Genomic DNA, 16247 nt, shown 5'->3' with positions numbered 1-16247 from the left:
ACAATGCGGAACCAAGCAGTAAGAGAAATTCATGATGGTAATTATTAGTCGAAAACCAAAGTGGAACGGAGAGAACGGAGAGTCAGTTACAATGAAAAAATTGTTGAGGAATCATGTTGAAAGAACAACATTCTGTGTCATAAATATCGTATATAGAGATTTTTCATGTATCGACGCTTTTGATTCAATTATGAGAGTATGCTGTACTGGACTTGCACCCCTAGTTACGCAGAAGTGCAAGCACAAAAGCGGATGACCGGACCTTACCAACATACTCAAAAAAGTATTCTATACTGGGGTCTGTGCTCTTGACAAGCAGTGTTTCCAGTCTAGCTGTGTCAAATCGGGTGTGAAGTGTCCTTCTAGGTTCTGGCTGGTAGAGCAGAGGACTGAAAATCCTCTTTAGTTTCACGCATGGGACTCTAAATCCCAATTGCGCTAGCCCTGTGGTTCGATTCCACAACAGAACGAACAATGAATGAATGTGGGCGGTCAACCAGGTAAGCATGTGCCCAGGAAAGAAAGGACTAGGGAGGGATTGAGAGAAGCTTTCACAGTGGAAAATGCAAAAAAGCATATCGTTCTTAGAAATTGTGGAATTTTACTCAGTTAGAGCTATGGTTTAGCATCAAGAGGGAAGTTTTGTAAAAGCAACAGGAAGAATTGCTCAGATACCCGTGAGCGTATATAACTTGGGTCGTGTTATAAATGCTTTGGCTAAACCTATTGATGGGAGAGGCGAAATTGTAGCATCCAAATCTCGCTTAATTGAATCTCCTGCTCCAAGTAGAATTTCCAGGCGTTCCGTATACGAACCTCTTCAAATAGGGCTTATTGCTATCGATTCGATGATCCCTATAGGGCGCGGTCAGCAAGAGTTCATTATTGGGGACAGACAGACTGGCAAAACAGCAGTAGCCACAGATACAATTCTCAAGAAAAAAAGGGCAAGATGTAAGAAGAACGAGAGCGAGCCTTCACGAAATAAAATGCAAGTGAAAGAGAATTGTCAAAATTTCCTAAAAGCGGTGGTTCTTTTCTTTATGGATCGGGTAGATCCATATGTTCTGAGGGGGAGACGAGGTGTAGCGCGGTCTGGTCAGCGCATCTGTTTTGGGTACAGAGGGCCATAGGTTTGAATCCTGTCACCTTGATGTGGTATTCACACAATGGGGCCGAAGTGCAAAGCCCCGTAGCCTATCCGCGGTCGGGAAGGCAGGCGAAAAGCGCACACAAAATAAAAAGAAAGCTAAAAAGCTTATTTTGCAATCCATTATCTTTGGTATTCTTCTATATTTAGATCATATTATACAGCTATTTCACAGGTTTTATTTACATACCTCAGTCATGTTATTTGTCTAGCCTTCAATCAGAATAGCCTCTCCACCGGTTCCGAAGATTCTTTCGGCATCAATGTGCTTTTGGAATCTTCCTATGAAACAAATAACATTCTGGAACAGTTTAGGACAGAACAGGCCTCAGTAGAAAGCGAGCTTTTTTCGCGTATAGCCACCTCAAAGCACAATTAGCGCACGGGCTGCCCCCTCAACTCAACCCTGACGAGTACGCAAACTTGGTCAGGGAGCATTTAGATGGTGCAGTTAGTATTGACCACTACCGCCAAGTCCATAATTCAAAAATTGATGAAGTCCACATAATGGAGCTCAAAAGCCGATTACCAAATCTACTTTTTTAGCATCTTGAAACCGCACATAAGAAATATTCTGAATGAATCACCTTACAATAACATACGAGAGACAGCTTTCTATTTTGTCGAACAACAAGTCGAACTCAATGAACAATTCCATTCAAAGGAATGTTCTAGAGTTTTATCCACTATATTCGCGATATTTAAAAAAAAGGAAGAAATTCTTCACGATTTCTAGAGTTCCGGGATTACTTCACTGATATCGATTTTCGCCTAAGCACGGCCTCTAGGTTAGTTCAAAGTGTAATACAACAAACTATCGATACACCAAAAACGAGTCAAGATTAATACATAAAATGGAGACATCGTGGATTACCCAAATTGGGACGATGATAGGACATTTCACTTTCTTTCGCAATATTTCTGATCATGACTCAACCACTAGGAAAGGGGATTGCTTACTCTCAGCCACGTTTTCGCTTATGCTTAGTCAAGTGAGGATTCCATTCGAAGTAACGTAACAAGAGCACCATCTTCAAAACTTCTCGGGATCCGGAGTTTTTCGATAAAAGGTCCCATCCTTCAATATCATGATTGGGTCAACCAGGCCAGATCATAAGTGAAATAGTTTGATCGGGTCAACCAGGTTAGGCCCGATCATGAGTGAATAGAAAATAGAAAACGTACATAGCTGTTCCAGCGGAAATACTTTGTTTAATTCTACCACTTCTACTAGGAGTAGCCTTTTTAGTGCTAGCTGAACGTAAAGTAATGGCTTTTGTGCAACGTCGAAAGGGTCCTGATGTAGTGGGATCGTTCGGATTGTTACAACCTCTAGCAGATGGTTTGAAATTGATTCTAAAAGAACCTATTTCACCAAGTAGTGCTAGTTTCTCCCTTTTTAGAATGGCTCCAGTGGCTACATTTATGTTAAGTCTGGTCGCTTGGGCCGTTGTACCTTTTGATTATGGTATGGTATTGTCAGATCCGAACATAGGGCTACTTTATTTGTTTGCCATATCTTCGCTAGGTGTTTATGGAATAATTATAGCAGGTTGGTCTAGTAAGATGGGGGGCGTCCGTTCGGTCGCCTATGATATACAGACCAATTGGTCAAAAATGGGTTTGTGCCGCAGGTGTTGAACGATCTACTCTACACAGGTGTGGGCTTACACGGCTAGGGCTCATAAACCCTTTCTTTCATTCATCAAGGGGTCGATCACTTTTCCGGGCCGGGATCGAGAAGTGGAAGTCATAAAAAAGAGATGTTTCTCTTCGCACCTCATATCAAGAGGAAAGGTAGCTTGTCAAGCTGGTCTCACTATTGGAAATTCTAGCTTTTTTTTCACCGGCTCTTCTTCTTTGTCAACACTACTAAGGACCTGACGGTTCGCCTACTTGATGGATGAAAGAACATGAGAAAGGGTTCTAAAATAAAAGGCTAGAAAGTCTACTACAGTACAGTCAAAGTCAGCGGCTGAGTTTGCCTAGCCTCGCCTACTCATTTTTGTACGCGAGCGAGTTAGCGAAGAGGCTTAGGGATAAGAGAGTGTCAGTGCGTACGTAGCCTTCATTCTACTACGCTACACAAAGTCACTTAGCTCGACGTTAATTAAGAGAGTAAAGGAGGAATACCCTACATAGAAGAACCACAGTTCGCTTACAAAGGTATAACCTTTAGCTCCCCGGGGCTAAGCTGCTTCGCACCACTGATAGTTAATTAAGATTCCATTTCAAAGGCGCTACTTTATTTCGCAAGCCTTTGTCATTGTCAGTCAACTAAGGTTGGCCCTCGGCCCCCTGTGAATCCATAAATCAGAGAGCATGCCGCAAAAAAAGGATGGTCCCCTAAGCATTTCATTCTTTCCGGAACGCAAAGAATTAAAGTACCTGACCCCCCATCATGGTGAACCTCTCCTTGTGATCGGGATGAGGTAGATGCCTCCCAGCCGGGGGGCGGATCGAATCGGAGTTTCCTTAGGTAGCCACCGACCTACAGTTCTCCTTAAACTTCTGTGCTTGGTGGAAAAGAAGCGAACAAAGGTACGCTCGCTTGCTGTCTTGTTCTCTGCCGCGGACTGGGATCGCTCACCAGCTAGGCCCTCTAGAAAAAAGTTGGAGCAACATTGTATGAGAACATATTACCCATCTTCGGGGACAAGGGGCGGAACAACCTCTCGATCTACTTACTGCAGCCCAGGACGGGCGTCGTCGTCTAGGCGTGACTTCTTGTTTTGATCTCCCCTACGCCTAGGATGTTGTCTGGGCCAAGAGCCATAGTTAGTTGCTATTTCCATTTGGTTCTTCTTTCTCGTTGTTGATACCGGCAAGACCCAGCCAGATGATGATGTCTGCTGGTTGGTAGTGAGAGGACTCTTAGTACCCGCAAAAAAAGGGCGCTGGTGAAAAAAAAACAATCATTTGATTTAGTTTCTTACTCTCCCTTAGCAGTGGGAAAGGAGTCTATCTATCTGCCTAGCTTTGGTAGATTTCCCCCAACGCAATTCAAAACTAGAAATTCCACGAATCCCTGAGGTGGATAAGTCCGACGACTCAGCAGCAGTGCGGAATTGAGTTTCTGGTCCGGTGGATCTGATCTATAGTTAGGGGCAATACATACCAAAAGGTTCGAAGAAGGAAGGCGCAGTATATAACCAACCCACCCATAGCCGGTCTAACTGCTGAGAGATAAAAGTGCTTTTCTTTCCCTAAGAGTCCTCGAGTACACACAGCTATTGCGGATCCTTTGCGAGATCAGGATTTTGGATTCATAATTTAGAATCAATCCATGTTAGGTCAACATCGAGACAGAGCATCTCAGTTGGCTCTGTCAAGGAAGTGAAACAGGCATTCCTAGGTTGAGGTTACCATTGGATTGACCCTCAGTCAGGCCTCCGATTCCAAGGAGTTGATTCAGCAAGTTCCCCGCGCTACCCCGCGGGAAGTCTAATCAGATCAATCGGTGGTTCCGTAATGAGTAGTCGAATACACATTGAGGGGGCCTTGCCTCCTCCTTCCCGCCCACACCTTCATTCTTTTCCTCCTCTGATCTTAGAAAGCATACTAAACTTCACTCCAATCTTTCCCCATTAGCAACAAGAGCAGCTCTATCTATCAGCCCTTGATGAGTAAGCTTAGCTATACCGCTTAGGTTGCAAAGCAGCAAGCTCCCTTCTAATGCGTTATTGCTTGGAGCCTTCTCGCTTAGTAAGCCGCCTTCGGCCCTTCCTCCTTCTTACTCTGTTTGGTATTCGCTCGCGGGTTTGTTTCCAGGTTCTTTCGTTCTTGGTTGGCTCTCTCTATTGTTTTTTGTAGATCGTGCATCCTGCACATTGATCCGGCAGCGAGACCCGCCCTGGTTGTAAAGCGAAGCGAGCCGTCCTTCCTTTCATTCGTTGCTTTGTCTTTGGTTTGTTTTTAAACTCGACCTTCTATCGGGACTGTGGTGACGAACCTTACTCCCCTCGGTTAAGTGGTTGACCCGTCTGTCCAATAAGTTTACTAAGTGAATGGGAATCCTATAGTTTGACCAGCCTGGGAAGAGTAGTCAGAGGCAATTCACTAATATGGAGCTGTTTATATGGGCTTTCTTTCCTAACTAACAGGAAAAGAGAGACATGTGAGTTCGACTCTCGTTCTATCCATGTTCAGCAGTCCCTTTCCATCTTGGTACTGTTGATGGCAGTGCCGCTCAACTACGAGATGCTTGAAAGTCGATGTATCAATAATGTTCCCAAGATTAGCATCGAGCCTCGAAACGGCAAGCCATGCTTCAAGCTAAGTCAGTATGGATCTAATTGATTGCTAAACTGAAGGAACAATCTATGTCGAAGATTCTCATTCTGAAGCAGGTGCCTAGCTCTGGAAGGATGGACGGGATCATACCTATTTGAATTGAAGAACATTTTGTAACACTTGTTTTTGAGTGGGGAAGGAAAATAAGCACACAAGCGAACAACCATCTAACCATCAGTCTGAACTCCCAGGATGAGTCCATCAGTAAGAAAAAGCTTCCGTTTCCGTCATTCAGCAGTGGAATGGAATAGTTCGATGGTATTGATCGTCCAACCATTGATTGGAATGTCTATCGTGATAAACCGTGTAATTCTATAAGCTAAGCATATGAGGCAACAAAGAACCTAACCGTCCTCTCTGATTGACTTCATCAGAAGATTCCTATGGTCTGGTTTACCTTTCTTCTTTCCTTGCAACCTTGGATCGATATGGTTCATTCCTGGGCTATGCTCTTTCAACGGTTGACAGAAGAGGGGGATGGGCAAGGATGATCAGACTGCTTGGTTCGGTTCGTCAGGGGTATTAAAAAAACCTTCTTTTTGGTCTTTTCTTTCTTGCCGCCACTTTAACAGGTGCCGCTGCAATGAGAGCGTAAGTTGCGGAGTTTTTTCTGGATTCTTTTTTTTTGGTGCGCTCTTCCTTTTTTGGATAGAAAGAAGGGTTCGGTGGGAGGGCAAGGGGTAGTTAAGTTTTAGGTTGGCTCTTGTTTTTTACAGAATTTCTTTTTGGTGTAATTTAATAAAGAAGTAGCAATTGTTCATTTCATTTCATTTTTGCATTGGTAGTTCTTTTTCATTTGAAAGGGCAAAGGAGGGAAGGGAAAGGATTGACCCTCAGGGATCATATTACTCAAGAAGACTTGGGGAAAATAGCAGGATTGGAAAAGTTCGAAGAGACTGAGGAAGACAAATCCATTGTCGAATCCTGCAGAGTGATAACATCGAGTAGTGGGGGCTGGCTTCCACCCCTGAGAGAGCTTGATTTACCAGAAATCCCGCCGAGTCCTAGTGGGCCTAGATTCCGTGATAAGTTCCGAGAAATGGAGGAAATGATGCATTCAAAGTTCGCAGAATTGCAAGAAAGAAAAAAATCCTTGAAAGAAGAACCAAACAAGACCAGATGTTCCCTATTGTTATCGGGAACGAGAATAAATGTTTGGCCTTAATGAGATGGACCTTGATTACTCTCCGGCCAGGAAAAGATGCGGCTCCTCTTTGTTCTACTACCTTCATCCTCGGGTGAAGCCGGTTGGCTCACCAAACAAGATATATACTGTGAAATCATTGGTAACCATGCCTAACGGTCGGTCATCTAAGCTATCGGCCAAGGCAAGTGAGAGCTGTTCAAGAGTTGCGGGCATATCTTTAGCTCGAGCAGCATCCGCTCCCGAAATGTGAGTTAAGCTTTAAAAAAAGAAGAAGAGCTATGAGTGGAATAGCTTCTTCTATTCCTTGTTAGCCTCCAGCTCCTTCTGTCCCTCAATCCTCTTCTCTGCCCTTTTTTTACTATTATGCGTGGCATGCCCCCTGTTCGTACCTTAACAGGGCAACCTTCTCTTGCAAACAATCCCTTCGTCGCTAACACCGGTAATGCCCCATCCCTTTAATACTACCTTCGAGGAATTTCTCTCGCGTCCCTATAGTGATAAGAGCGCATTCTCTAACAGCTTTGAAGCCGAGGCAGCCATCCTCTTGTCAATCCTAAACAAAAGAAAGAAAATCCCTACCCGCCTTCATTGGTTGAGTAAGGGGCATTTACCTATCAGTCCTAGTCCTAAGGCGCAATCGGAGCACTAAGCCCAATTACAGCTTGACTACGTAAATTAGACCTCATTCTCCTAGTCCTATTCCTAATTGTTATTTCGGATTCTGTGCCTGGGTGGTATCTTCTTACTATTGATTCAACCTCTTCGGGCAAATGTTGTCACTTCCTTTATTTGAAAAAAGGGGTCTAGAACTACAGTGATCTGATACCTTCTTCCCTTGGTCTGGGTAGGTAGGTTATGTAGGCTACAACTGTTCATAGGTTGTTCGATCGCAAAAGGCCAAATAATCGATTACTAGTATGTCGGATATTGCCATGAGGCCCTTCCCCCTATGTTTGACTCGTCCTAGATGGGTTCACACCTGTTGATTCCGGTCAAAGAAAAAAGCTTTTTCACAGCATCCGTCCCATCACACCAATCTACGCCAAGATAAAGAATGCTGGGTTGCCAGGAACAAACCCTGTGATTCAAGGTCTTGCCTAGAATTGCCCTAAGAAAAATGCACCCCATTAATTGATCCCTCTTTAGAGTAGTATAAGTACATCCTCGACTATAGCACGAGTAGAGTCGAGTTCTCGTACTAACCTAAGAGCAGATATGCCGAAATATTTCCACGTTCAAGCAGCTAATCAGTAAACGACTTCTCCGTAACAGTTTGAAGATTGGCTCGCAACGCAAGTAGCGGCAAGAAAGGAGAGCAGGACTTCCTTTTCTAAAAGAAGAAAGAACTAGACTTCTATAAGAAGATTTTTATAATCGTAGATCGTGGAATATTCATCTATCTTATTAGGTAACTACTTTAGCTGCTCTCGAAACTGAACCATCATGAATAGAACTAGCGCTTAAGGAAGAGTAGGATCTGTTAGCAAGTCATATTCAATCACCCGGTCTTCTCCTTCCTAGCTTTTAGATTTTCTGATTCTCTCTTGGATTTTCATACACTTAGCCGTGTACGTATCTTGGCTAAACTCGAACCTATAGTTGATCCATCCATACTCGGTAAAGAATCAAAAAGGTACTTGAAGACGACTTTGAATGGGAGGAGGTTTTCTTTTTATCCCCTCTAACCTTATTTTTATGTCTTCTTCGTTCTCGGTCCCTATGGTCCATTGTAGGATGATTTTCCTAAGGCCTTGAATTCATTGGCAAGGTGATCAGGGTCCTCTCCCTGGTCCTATCGAACCAGTGACTTCTCTCCTGGGATTGAATATGTTTTGCCTTTCCCCGATGGTTCCGCATTCCTATGTGGGTAGGATTCGCCAGGGATGAGCGGCTTATTTAGCCTATGCGAAGCGCGAAGCATAAGAGAAGAGTGTAGCAAAGCGAGTGTAATACTTGTAGCGAATATAAGTAGTGTCAAAGCATACACTGGCTTAGCTCTGCAGATGTTTTCAGGACGAAGACGGTGATACGATACCACTCGCCAGTGATGATAAGATTCACTCATAGCATAGGTGGAAGATCCATCCTATTTTCTTTATAGATTTATTTGTTCAAAGAAAATACGCCTAAAAATCATTCAGGGAACCTACTCTTGGTATCCTTTACCACATTCACCTTCCATATTCCCTTTCTTTAGTTCAGACGCTATCGTACCTCTGGGAAAATCCAAATTTCTATCAATGATTCCCACCCAACTCTGGAATGACTCTCCCCTCTCTCCCTTAACATATTGAAGGCCTCTTATCCGTCAACCGCACCTTAATAGCTCAGACTTCCGAGCCTTGCTGGATGATGCAGAAGGGCCAACATCAGAGGATCAATTGAATAACCAACTCTCCCGCCCCGCTGCCACTACTGCTCGAAAGCCTTTGGATCTCCTACAGGACTGTCATGAGCCCCTACAAGGAGTCAAAATCAAGCCGAAACCAGATACAGGAAGTGTTGACCCGTTGAGTGCGAGCCCTTTTATCTTGAGCTGATTCTCCTTATTTTAGAGCTGTGGCAAAGGTAAATTGAGCTCTGGCCTGTGGGGAAGGAAAAGGCTCTGACGAAGCTCCAGGGATTACAGGAAGGTTTAGGCCGCAGCTCCAAACGGTCAGAAAATAAGATGGTCCCGCCCTTACTTCGGCTTGAGGAGTCGTTTTCTCGCTATCTTCTTTGTTTGGATTAGCCTTTTAGTAGCCTAGTAGGTTGTTTGAGTTTCAGGAAAGGAAGAGGTGCTTTCTAAAACAGCCGTTACCGCTATGTTTTTTTTCAATAAGTTCTTTTAGAGCATCGTGCCCCACTGTCCGAATAAAGTGTGCGCCTAAGGTGTCATGTGTTTAAGAATATACGTCTAATAGAAATACTTTCCCAATCCATATAAGAGGAAAGAAGGGTCCGGTAATAAGCAGTAGAAGAATAACCCGCAGAAGAAGTTTAATCGCTTCCAGAGATCGGAGCCAGACAAAGATAAGACTCCACGGCGGCACGATCGGGATGATCGGGTCAAAAATGAGTCAAAACTTGTAAAACCCCGGTTTTGGCCTTGTTACTAAGGAGAAATTGACATACTTAGCAAACAGAGATAGAATTATTTCAAAAAGAGATCAGGAAAGAGCCATTTCCCAACCAAATAAAACAGGAAAGCATGAGGCTCGAAGCCCTTTCTCATTTTGAATTTCATCTTAGTATCGGTAATGCCCCGCCCAAAAGTATTTCATCGCAATCACACGCTAGCTTGGTTGGAAAAGCTCGTTTGCACCCACTAACTAATACCTTCTCGTCAGTATGGAATTCTCCATGCTTTCGCCTTGCTTTGTAGTCATTTACTATGAGTAATCGGTCCAAACTCAATTTCAAGAAAATACTCTATCTCGCCTGTGGCCAAAAGTAGTGAAAATGGTATTTAGCTTAGTCAATATACAACACAACTGCTGATTCTTCGTGAGATGAAAACCCTTTGTCCTCCATCTGCAGGGGCAATTCCTGAGAAAAGTGCTACTAGCCCTTGTTTTGGTCATGTCCACAGGCCTTTCCATTCGTCTTTATTCGTCTTTCTTCCGGCAATCTATGCATAATTCTACTTCTTGAACCACCGAATCCGCTTTTGAAAATGGATAACTAGCTCCATTCTGCGTCAAGTACTAAGGATGGGCCCAAAGCACACTTTTGAAAGGCATCGGTCACCTTAAAACCCAAAAAGTAGGAAGTCTAGCGTGCTTCTTTAGTGCTGCTCTTCGATCAGATGCTTTCTCATTGAACGAGGCATATTAAAGTGAAAGAAGTTCCAGGTCGAGTCCCGAGAAGGTGATAGTTGATTTTGATCATGAAGTTGGCACTGGACTTTGGAATTGATTCTGGACCCCCACCTGCTCAGGACGCCCCGCCTGCTCAGGACGATCCCATTACGAATTTTCTGGAGGGGGACACGCTTGACCCAGCGCAAAAACGGGAATTCAGAAATATTCTGAATTTCTTGAAGACCAAAAGCAGAACGAACCTTCAAAATGAGCGAATCGTAATAAAAAGATGTTGGGGGGCGAGGGTAGTAGTTACGAATCCAGGGCAATCAACCACTATCTAAAAACCCAGGTTGGACAACTGCGTGCTGGGGGATTAGCAGGGGATTTTGTCGTAAAGGAATTACAGAAATGGAAAAGGGACTTCAAAGCTCAGAAGAGACGGTCCCACTTCTGTCAGGGCCTTCTCGGGGTCTTGAGCAATGTTAATTTGCATTGATTGCAAACAGGGTGCGGGATTCTCTGACGCAAACAAAGAAATGGTCCCGGAGAAAGGAATCAGTCTCTTTAGTCCGGCGCATGCCTCAAATTAATTTTTCCTTTGAAATACTCATTGTTTTGAATTTCGCACCGGAAACTTTTCTAGGAGAAGTTCGAATCCGTTCCGTTCGGATATTGATCGGTCTTGGTTTGACATGGTTTACGCGTTACTGGTTCCCGGAAGAGTCAATTTCTCCATTAGCTAAACCCTTTATTACCCTACCTTTGGACTCGTATTTTGTTTGTACACAATCAACGGAGGCCCCCCGACATATGTTGCAACGTCTTCAATAGCATGCTCTTACTTCATCTTTCCCTTAATAAGTCATCAAATTTGGCGCTTTTCGATCCCCAGTTGCTATGGGTAACAAAGGCACAAATACAATAGAATCCTCCATTTAAGTGGTTCTCGCTTCTCCTTGTTCCTGCTCCTAACTCCTCCCCGGGTAGTTCCCAATGTTTGGCACTTTCCATACTTCGTGGGTGCAACATCAACAAATTCGCTCATGATCAAGTTACAACCTAAGATCTATGACTATATTATGTTAACTGTTCGTATTTTGTTCATTCCATCGGTATGCTCCTAGGTACCTGTAGTTGTGATCTGTTTGCCAGAACCAAGGGGTCTTTCTGTGGAAACCTTCACGAGCAATCGTCATTTTTTGATGGTTTTTCCGCTTTTCACAGCTGCTCTTTCCACACCCCCGAATATCTGGTGCCAAACCGTCGCCCCTTTCCTTATATATTCGATAATCGAGTTTGCTATCTTTGTGGCATTGATTGTACAAGTTCGTGAAGAGGGCTGGACGAGTAGAATGAGGGAAAGCAGCTCGATCGAGAAAAAAGAGGAGTAGAATAGAAAACCTAGAACTTCAAAAGTCACTATCAATGAATTCCCGAGCAATTCTAAACCAACATATGCTCCGTATAGACGGAATCTCTAATAAGAACCTAAGAGAAGTTTCGCAACTCCTTCATGGAATATAGGTCTTAGTATATAAATAATGTCAGTTCGAACCTGACGAGTCGTTATCATCTGTTGCCCTAACTGAGTCCATTAGCTCTTGTTGCCCTTCTATGGTGGGGACCCATAGAGAGTTCGTTTTATGAAATATCTGATAAAGTAAAAAAAAGAGACAGGTGGTTGCAACAATCACAAACCATAGAAAAAAAATGCATATCTCGTGTGTGCTCTAGTTTCGGGTTCTCCTAGACCACCATTATGAACCAAAAACAACCATACCTAGTGAAGGGGAGCTCTTCGCAGCTGTCAGTGGAAAGATGGAAATTGGTTCTAAAAGAGTCGAGCTAGGGATAAGAGATATGGTTGGTTGGCACAATGGAAGGAATGCTATTCTAACGGGAACCGGGAAAAGAATGGTTCCCAATACAGGGCCCGAAGAAGAGAGATGAAAGGAAGTAGTGAAAGAAGAAATAAAGTATGCGGATCAAAGTGAAAAATCACATAGCTACTAAGTCAAAACGTCCAATGAGAATGGAGATCAAGAGGGACATGAAATCCATTAGCAGCTCTATCAGTTATTTCATTATTAGCATTCCTTAACCAATAGAAAAAGAAAGAGATCACAAGCGTTATCAGTCTCCAGACGCATCTATCTATAAAAAGGAGTAGGGCACCTGATATGAGATACATATTGGAGTCAAGGATTGAGACCACTAGTGAGAAGGCCAATAAATTGTTTTTTTGTATCGGAAGGGAAAGAAGGACCATCCATTGGCAAGCACTAAAGGTAGGAATCTAGTGGCTGCTACATCAAGCTCCATCCATGATTTTACACTCTAGAGGAGAGAACTGCTGTGAGCCAGCTTTGTAGCGACCTTTCTTATGCGGAAGCAAAACCTGTATTTCTATACGAGTTTCCTTCAGTTGCTTAGGGTGAGCAAGCCCATAATATTCCATTTATATTCTGTCTCCCTTTTCTGTTGGAGTTACATAGGAGTGGTCCATAGGGGGGCACTAGTTACTGGTTGGGAACCATCGGTCCATAGGCACGCGAATAGGGGTCCATCCAGTTTATTCTTTTGGGGTTGTGTGTGGGACTTTCCTCTTGATGTGGAAAAATAGGCTCTTAGGGCATATGCTGCCTTTACCGGAAAAAGAAAGTCAACGGACTTCATGGACGAGGAGGTGGAGGATGAATGGTATGGCTTGCTCACTTGCTTAAAAACTTATTTTCAAAAATAAGGAGACAGAATATAAATCTCCGAATGGAGAAAAGCATATTCTAGTATTTGCCCATAAGCTTATTAAAAATAGGAGTGCTACATAAGCATATGCTAAAGGGGGAGGAATCCATTTATTATTTCTTTCTTAGCCTGGGCCCAACTATGTACAGAAATCTATCTATTATTGCCTGCATCGACAGCAAAGTAAACTCTCGCTGATGATAGAAGAACAACTCTTAGGGCAGTTGCAAGGAAACTATGAGCTATTTATTGTTCCTTTCTTAGAAAAAAAACATAAAGGATGGCTTATGGTCTATTTTCTTACTTGACTATCCTGCCTGACTTGGCCAATAAAAGATACCTAGCATGACACATCAGCTACGCCATCTGAGCCTGTCCACTTGCTAGTCAGGAAAAATAACCGCTCCGTTCTGTGGGCTTCTTTCGCAGCTCTCTTCACGCTCGCTTTACGAGTGCAACCAAGTTCAATAAACTGTTCATGCTAATTCATAGACTATGCTGGTTTCTATCTAAGAGTCCTGTGAGACGCTTCCTTCTCATACACATCTGAAGCAACGTTTGATCATCCGCATTAGAGAGTTTTGCAGGTCCTTGAGAGAACATTATCCAGTCAGTTATGACTTGACCATGGTCTGAGGTGAAATTGGTCCTGGTCCATAAAACGAAAGGTGCTGGGCAAGCGCAGAGAAGTCGTCTAAAGGGGAGTTCCATAGGAATGTTCAACTTAGATCAACCTTGGTTTGGTCCCATGCCTAAAAAAGATAGAAGGTCAAAAACAAAATAGGGGCGATATAACCCACTGCTCGCCTAAGAATGTACTGACGTAATCCCTACTATGGCTTCCCGAAGGATCCAGCTGCTAAGAGGGTCCGAGCCATAACGGATTGATGTGACCGTAGCAGCGACTGGAATCGATCTGAATGAGGCAGTTATGGGACTTATCTTATATAACAATATATATGGAGGAAGGATTCAAAAAAGGTGGGGGTCAAGGTGTATAATGCGAGCTCCACTTTCAGGCAATGAGCTAGCTTAACCCTGATTGCTTAAGGTTTAATACAGTCATGTTGGATCTGCTACTAAGAAAGGAAGAGAAAGACTGATTGCGACAGCTCAACCGGATGAGACATCTCTTATTTACAGAATTGTGCCAACGTGTGCCTACATTGTTTGATTTACCAGTTCCGGGTATTGGATTTTTTTTTGAATAGAAAGAATGAAACTAGTACCAGCTTATCGCCAACCGTTGTTTCTACCAACTCCGCCAACCCTAGACGGGAATATTGATTGCGATTTAGCCGCACCTGAGCCTGCAACTGCTGCCTCTACTCCGCCTACTTCTTGTGCCGACTTCGCCAGCCTCGCGGGGTACCGATTTCCTCCTGCTTTGTGTGCGAGCCATTGACTCCTTTAATGGGTCGAAACCTACTTAGTTCTCATTTTTATTTCGTCTATACAAGAAAAGAAGGATTTGTGTTTAGCAAGACAGAGAATTGAATAAGTAAAAAGAAAGTCATGTGTACCCTTTACTGAAAAGCAAATATGACAGATAGGGTACGACATATTGCTTATTCCTGATTGATCTAGTTGACGACAGTTGCCTTGTTGGACCGATTGTGGATTGGAATAGAAGTTTCTTATATACAGATATTCGTGTTTACTGATTTCGCATACTGGGAATGGAACTTGATGTAACCCATTGGAAACTCTCTTTGAGACTCATTATCTGTTATATACGACAGGCTAATTAAGTCCTTCAATTTCAGAAAGGAGTCTTTCCTTACTTCCTTACACAAAACTGTTATGTTGTTATGCTGCTCGTGCAATCAAAACTTAGAATAGAAGAAAAAGAGTTCCCTCGGGACCCATCCTCTTCTCCTTTGCTTGTGTGACTATCATGAGAAGAATTCCATTCCAAGAAGTCAAATAACAAGAAAAAGAAACGAGGTCAAGATCCGTTGTTACCAGTACCGACGAAATGGAGAAAGTGTCCTCCAGGAACGCAATCTACTACATTAGTTGGTGTAGCCAAAGAAGAGGATATCCCCTTTTTTGACCCATTGGTCTTCAGACCAGACCCATACCATAGCTACAAACACTTTTGAGTCAGAGGAGACTGGCCAGATCGCCTTCTTGAGGCTCTCTGGGCTTATCGGACGTCAATCTGTATAGCCACTGGTCCCCTTCTCCTTAGTCGTTGGCATGGACGCCATTCTTCCCAGTGAACTCGACGATTCCTTCCCTGCGCGTTCTGCTCGACGACGATATGACTGATAATCAGAAGCGAGAGGCTCTGCTCTCGAAACTTGACCTCCTCGATTCGATCGATGGGAGAAAAAAAGGTTACGAGCGGCAGAGCACGCACAAGCCTATCAACGTCAAGTCAGCCGCGCTTTGGACCGATCCTACGAATAAGAGGCATTAACAAAGCATTTATGAGACACCATACTTTCAATAGGCAAGGGCCAGCCCGAAGATCAACGGGATCTTTCTCCAAGCTAAGTTTCTACCCCCGAGGGAACCGGCCACGATGCGTGGGGGTATCGGTGCTGATAAACTCGTCTCCGCTCATCTTACCTGGAAATGGAAATAAATTATGGTAGATTACCTACCTCATCTGAGATGAAGGAATTTCCTACTTAAGATTCATATGCCTATTTTGCTGTTGATGTGGAGGAATTGGTACTAGCCTACTCGATATGTTCCTTGCCTGGTTCGCTATAGGAAGTGCTTTCAGCAAATGAGGAGGGGAATATTCATAGGTATGAATCTTCCGTCAATGGTTAAGGTTGAAGTGAAGGCAAACCTTCTTTGAATTTTGATGCCTAATTATTTAGCTCTGGTATTGAGAAAGAAACCATTCATATGGCCAGGTCACAGGAATGCTTCTTCGGCTTACAATTCCGAGTCAACAACCGTAACTCGAGCACTTAGCCCTAGCTCTTGCTCTTTCCTTCCTTGCAACGGGCTGCCTGTGTGCCTACTAATATTTACTTACCTCAATGGTGCGCTAACTTTAGAACGAGGATTTGCCAAATTCGTATTAGGGGGGCTATGCAGCAATTCGACCACTGTTACTGTACTAGATATCTCATGCTTATCCAAAAGAAATTATGGCTTCGCTTCT

General features: G+C 43.5%; 1 protein-coding gene and 1 pseudogene across 1 annotated transcript; one reads left to right on the top strand and one right to left on the bottom strand.

Moving 5' to 3' along the window:
- Positions 1 to 2332: 2332 nt before the first annotated feature.
- LOC119310187 (NADH-ubiquinone oxidoreductase chain 1-like) lies at positions 2333 to 2791 on the top strand. Its single transcript, XM_037586004.1, has one exon. The coding sequence runs from the start codon at positions 2420 to 2422 to the stop codon at positions 2789 to 2791; it is 372 nt and encodes a 123-aa protein (XP_037441901.1). The 5' UTR covers positions 2333 to 2419.
- A 758-nt stretch (positions 2792 to 3549) lies between these two features.
- On the bottom strand, positions 3550 to 4315 carry LOC119310186 (annotated as a pseudogene).
- Positions 4316 to 16247: the final 11932 nt, after the last annotated feature.

Source organism: Triticum dicoccoides, chromosome 5B (genome assembly GCF_002162155.2).
Source record: "Triticum dicoccoides isolate Atlit2015 ecotype Zavitan chromosome 5B, WEW_v2.0, whole genome shotgun sequence".
NCBI lineage: Eukaryota > Viridiplantae > Streptophyta > Magnoliopsida > Poales > Poaceae > Triticum > Triticum dicoccoides.
This window is presented reverse-complemented; position numbering and strand designations above follow the sequence as displayed.

What these genes read in the sequence shown, in the direction of transcription:
- LOC119310187 (XM_037586004.1), top strand. Translation starts at nt 2,420, where the DNA reads ATGGCTTTTGTGCAACGTCGAAAGGGTCCTGATGTAGTGGGATCGTTC.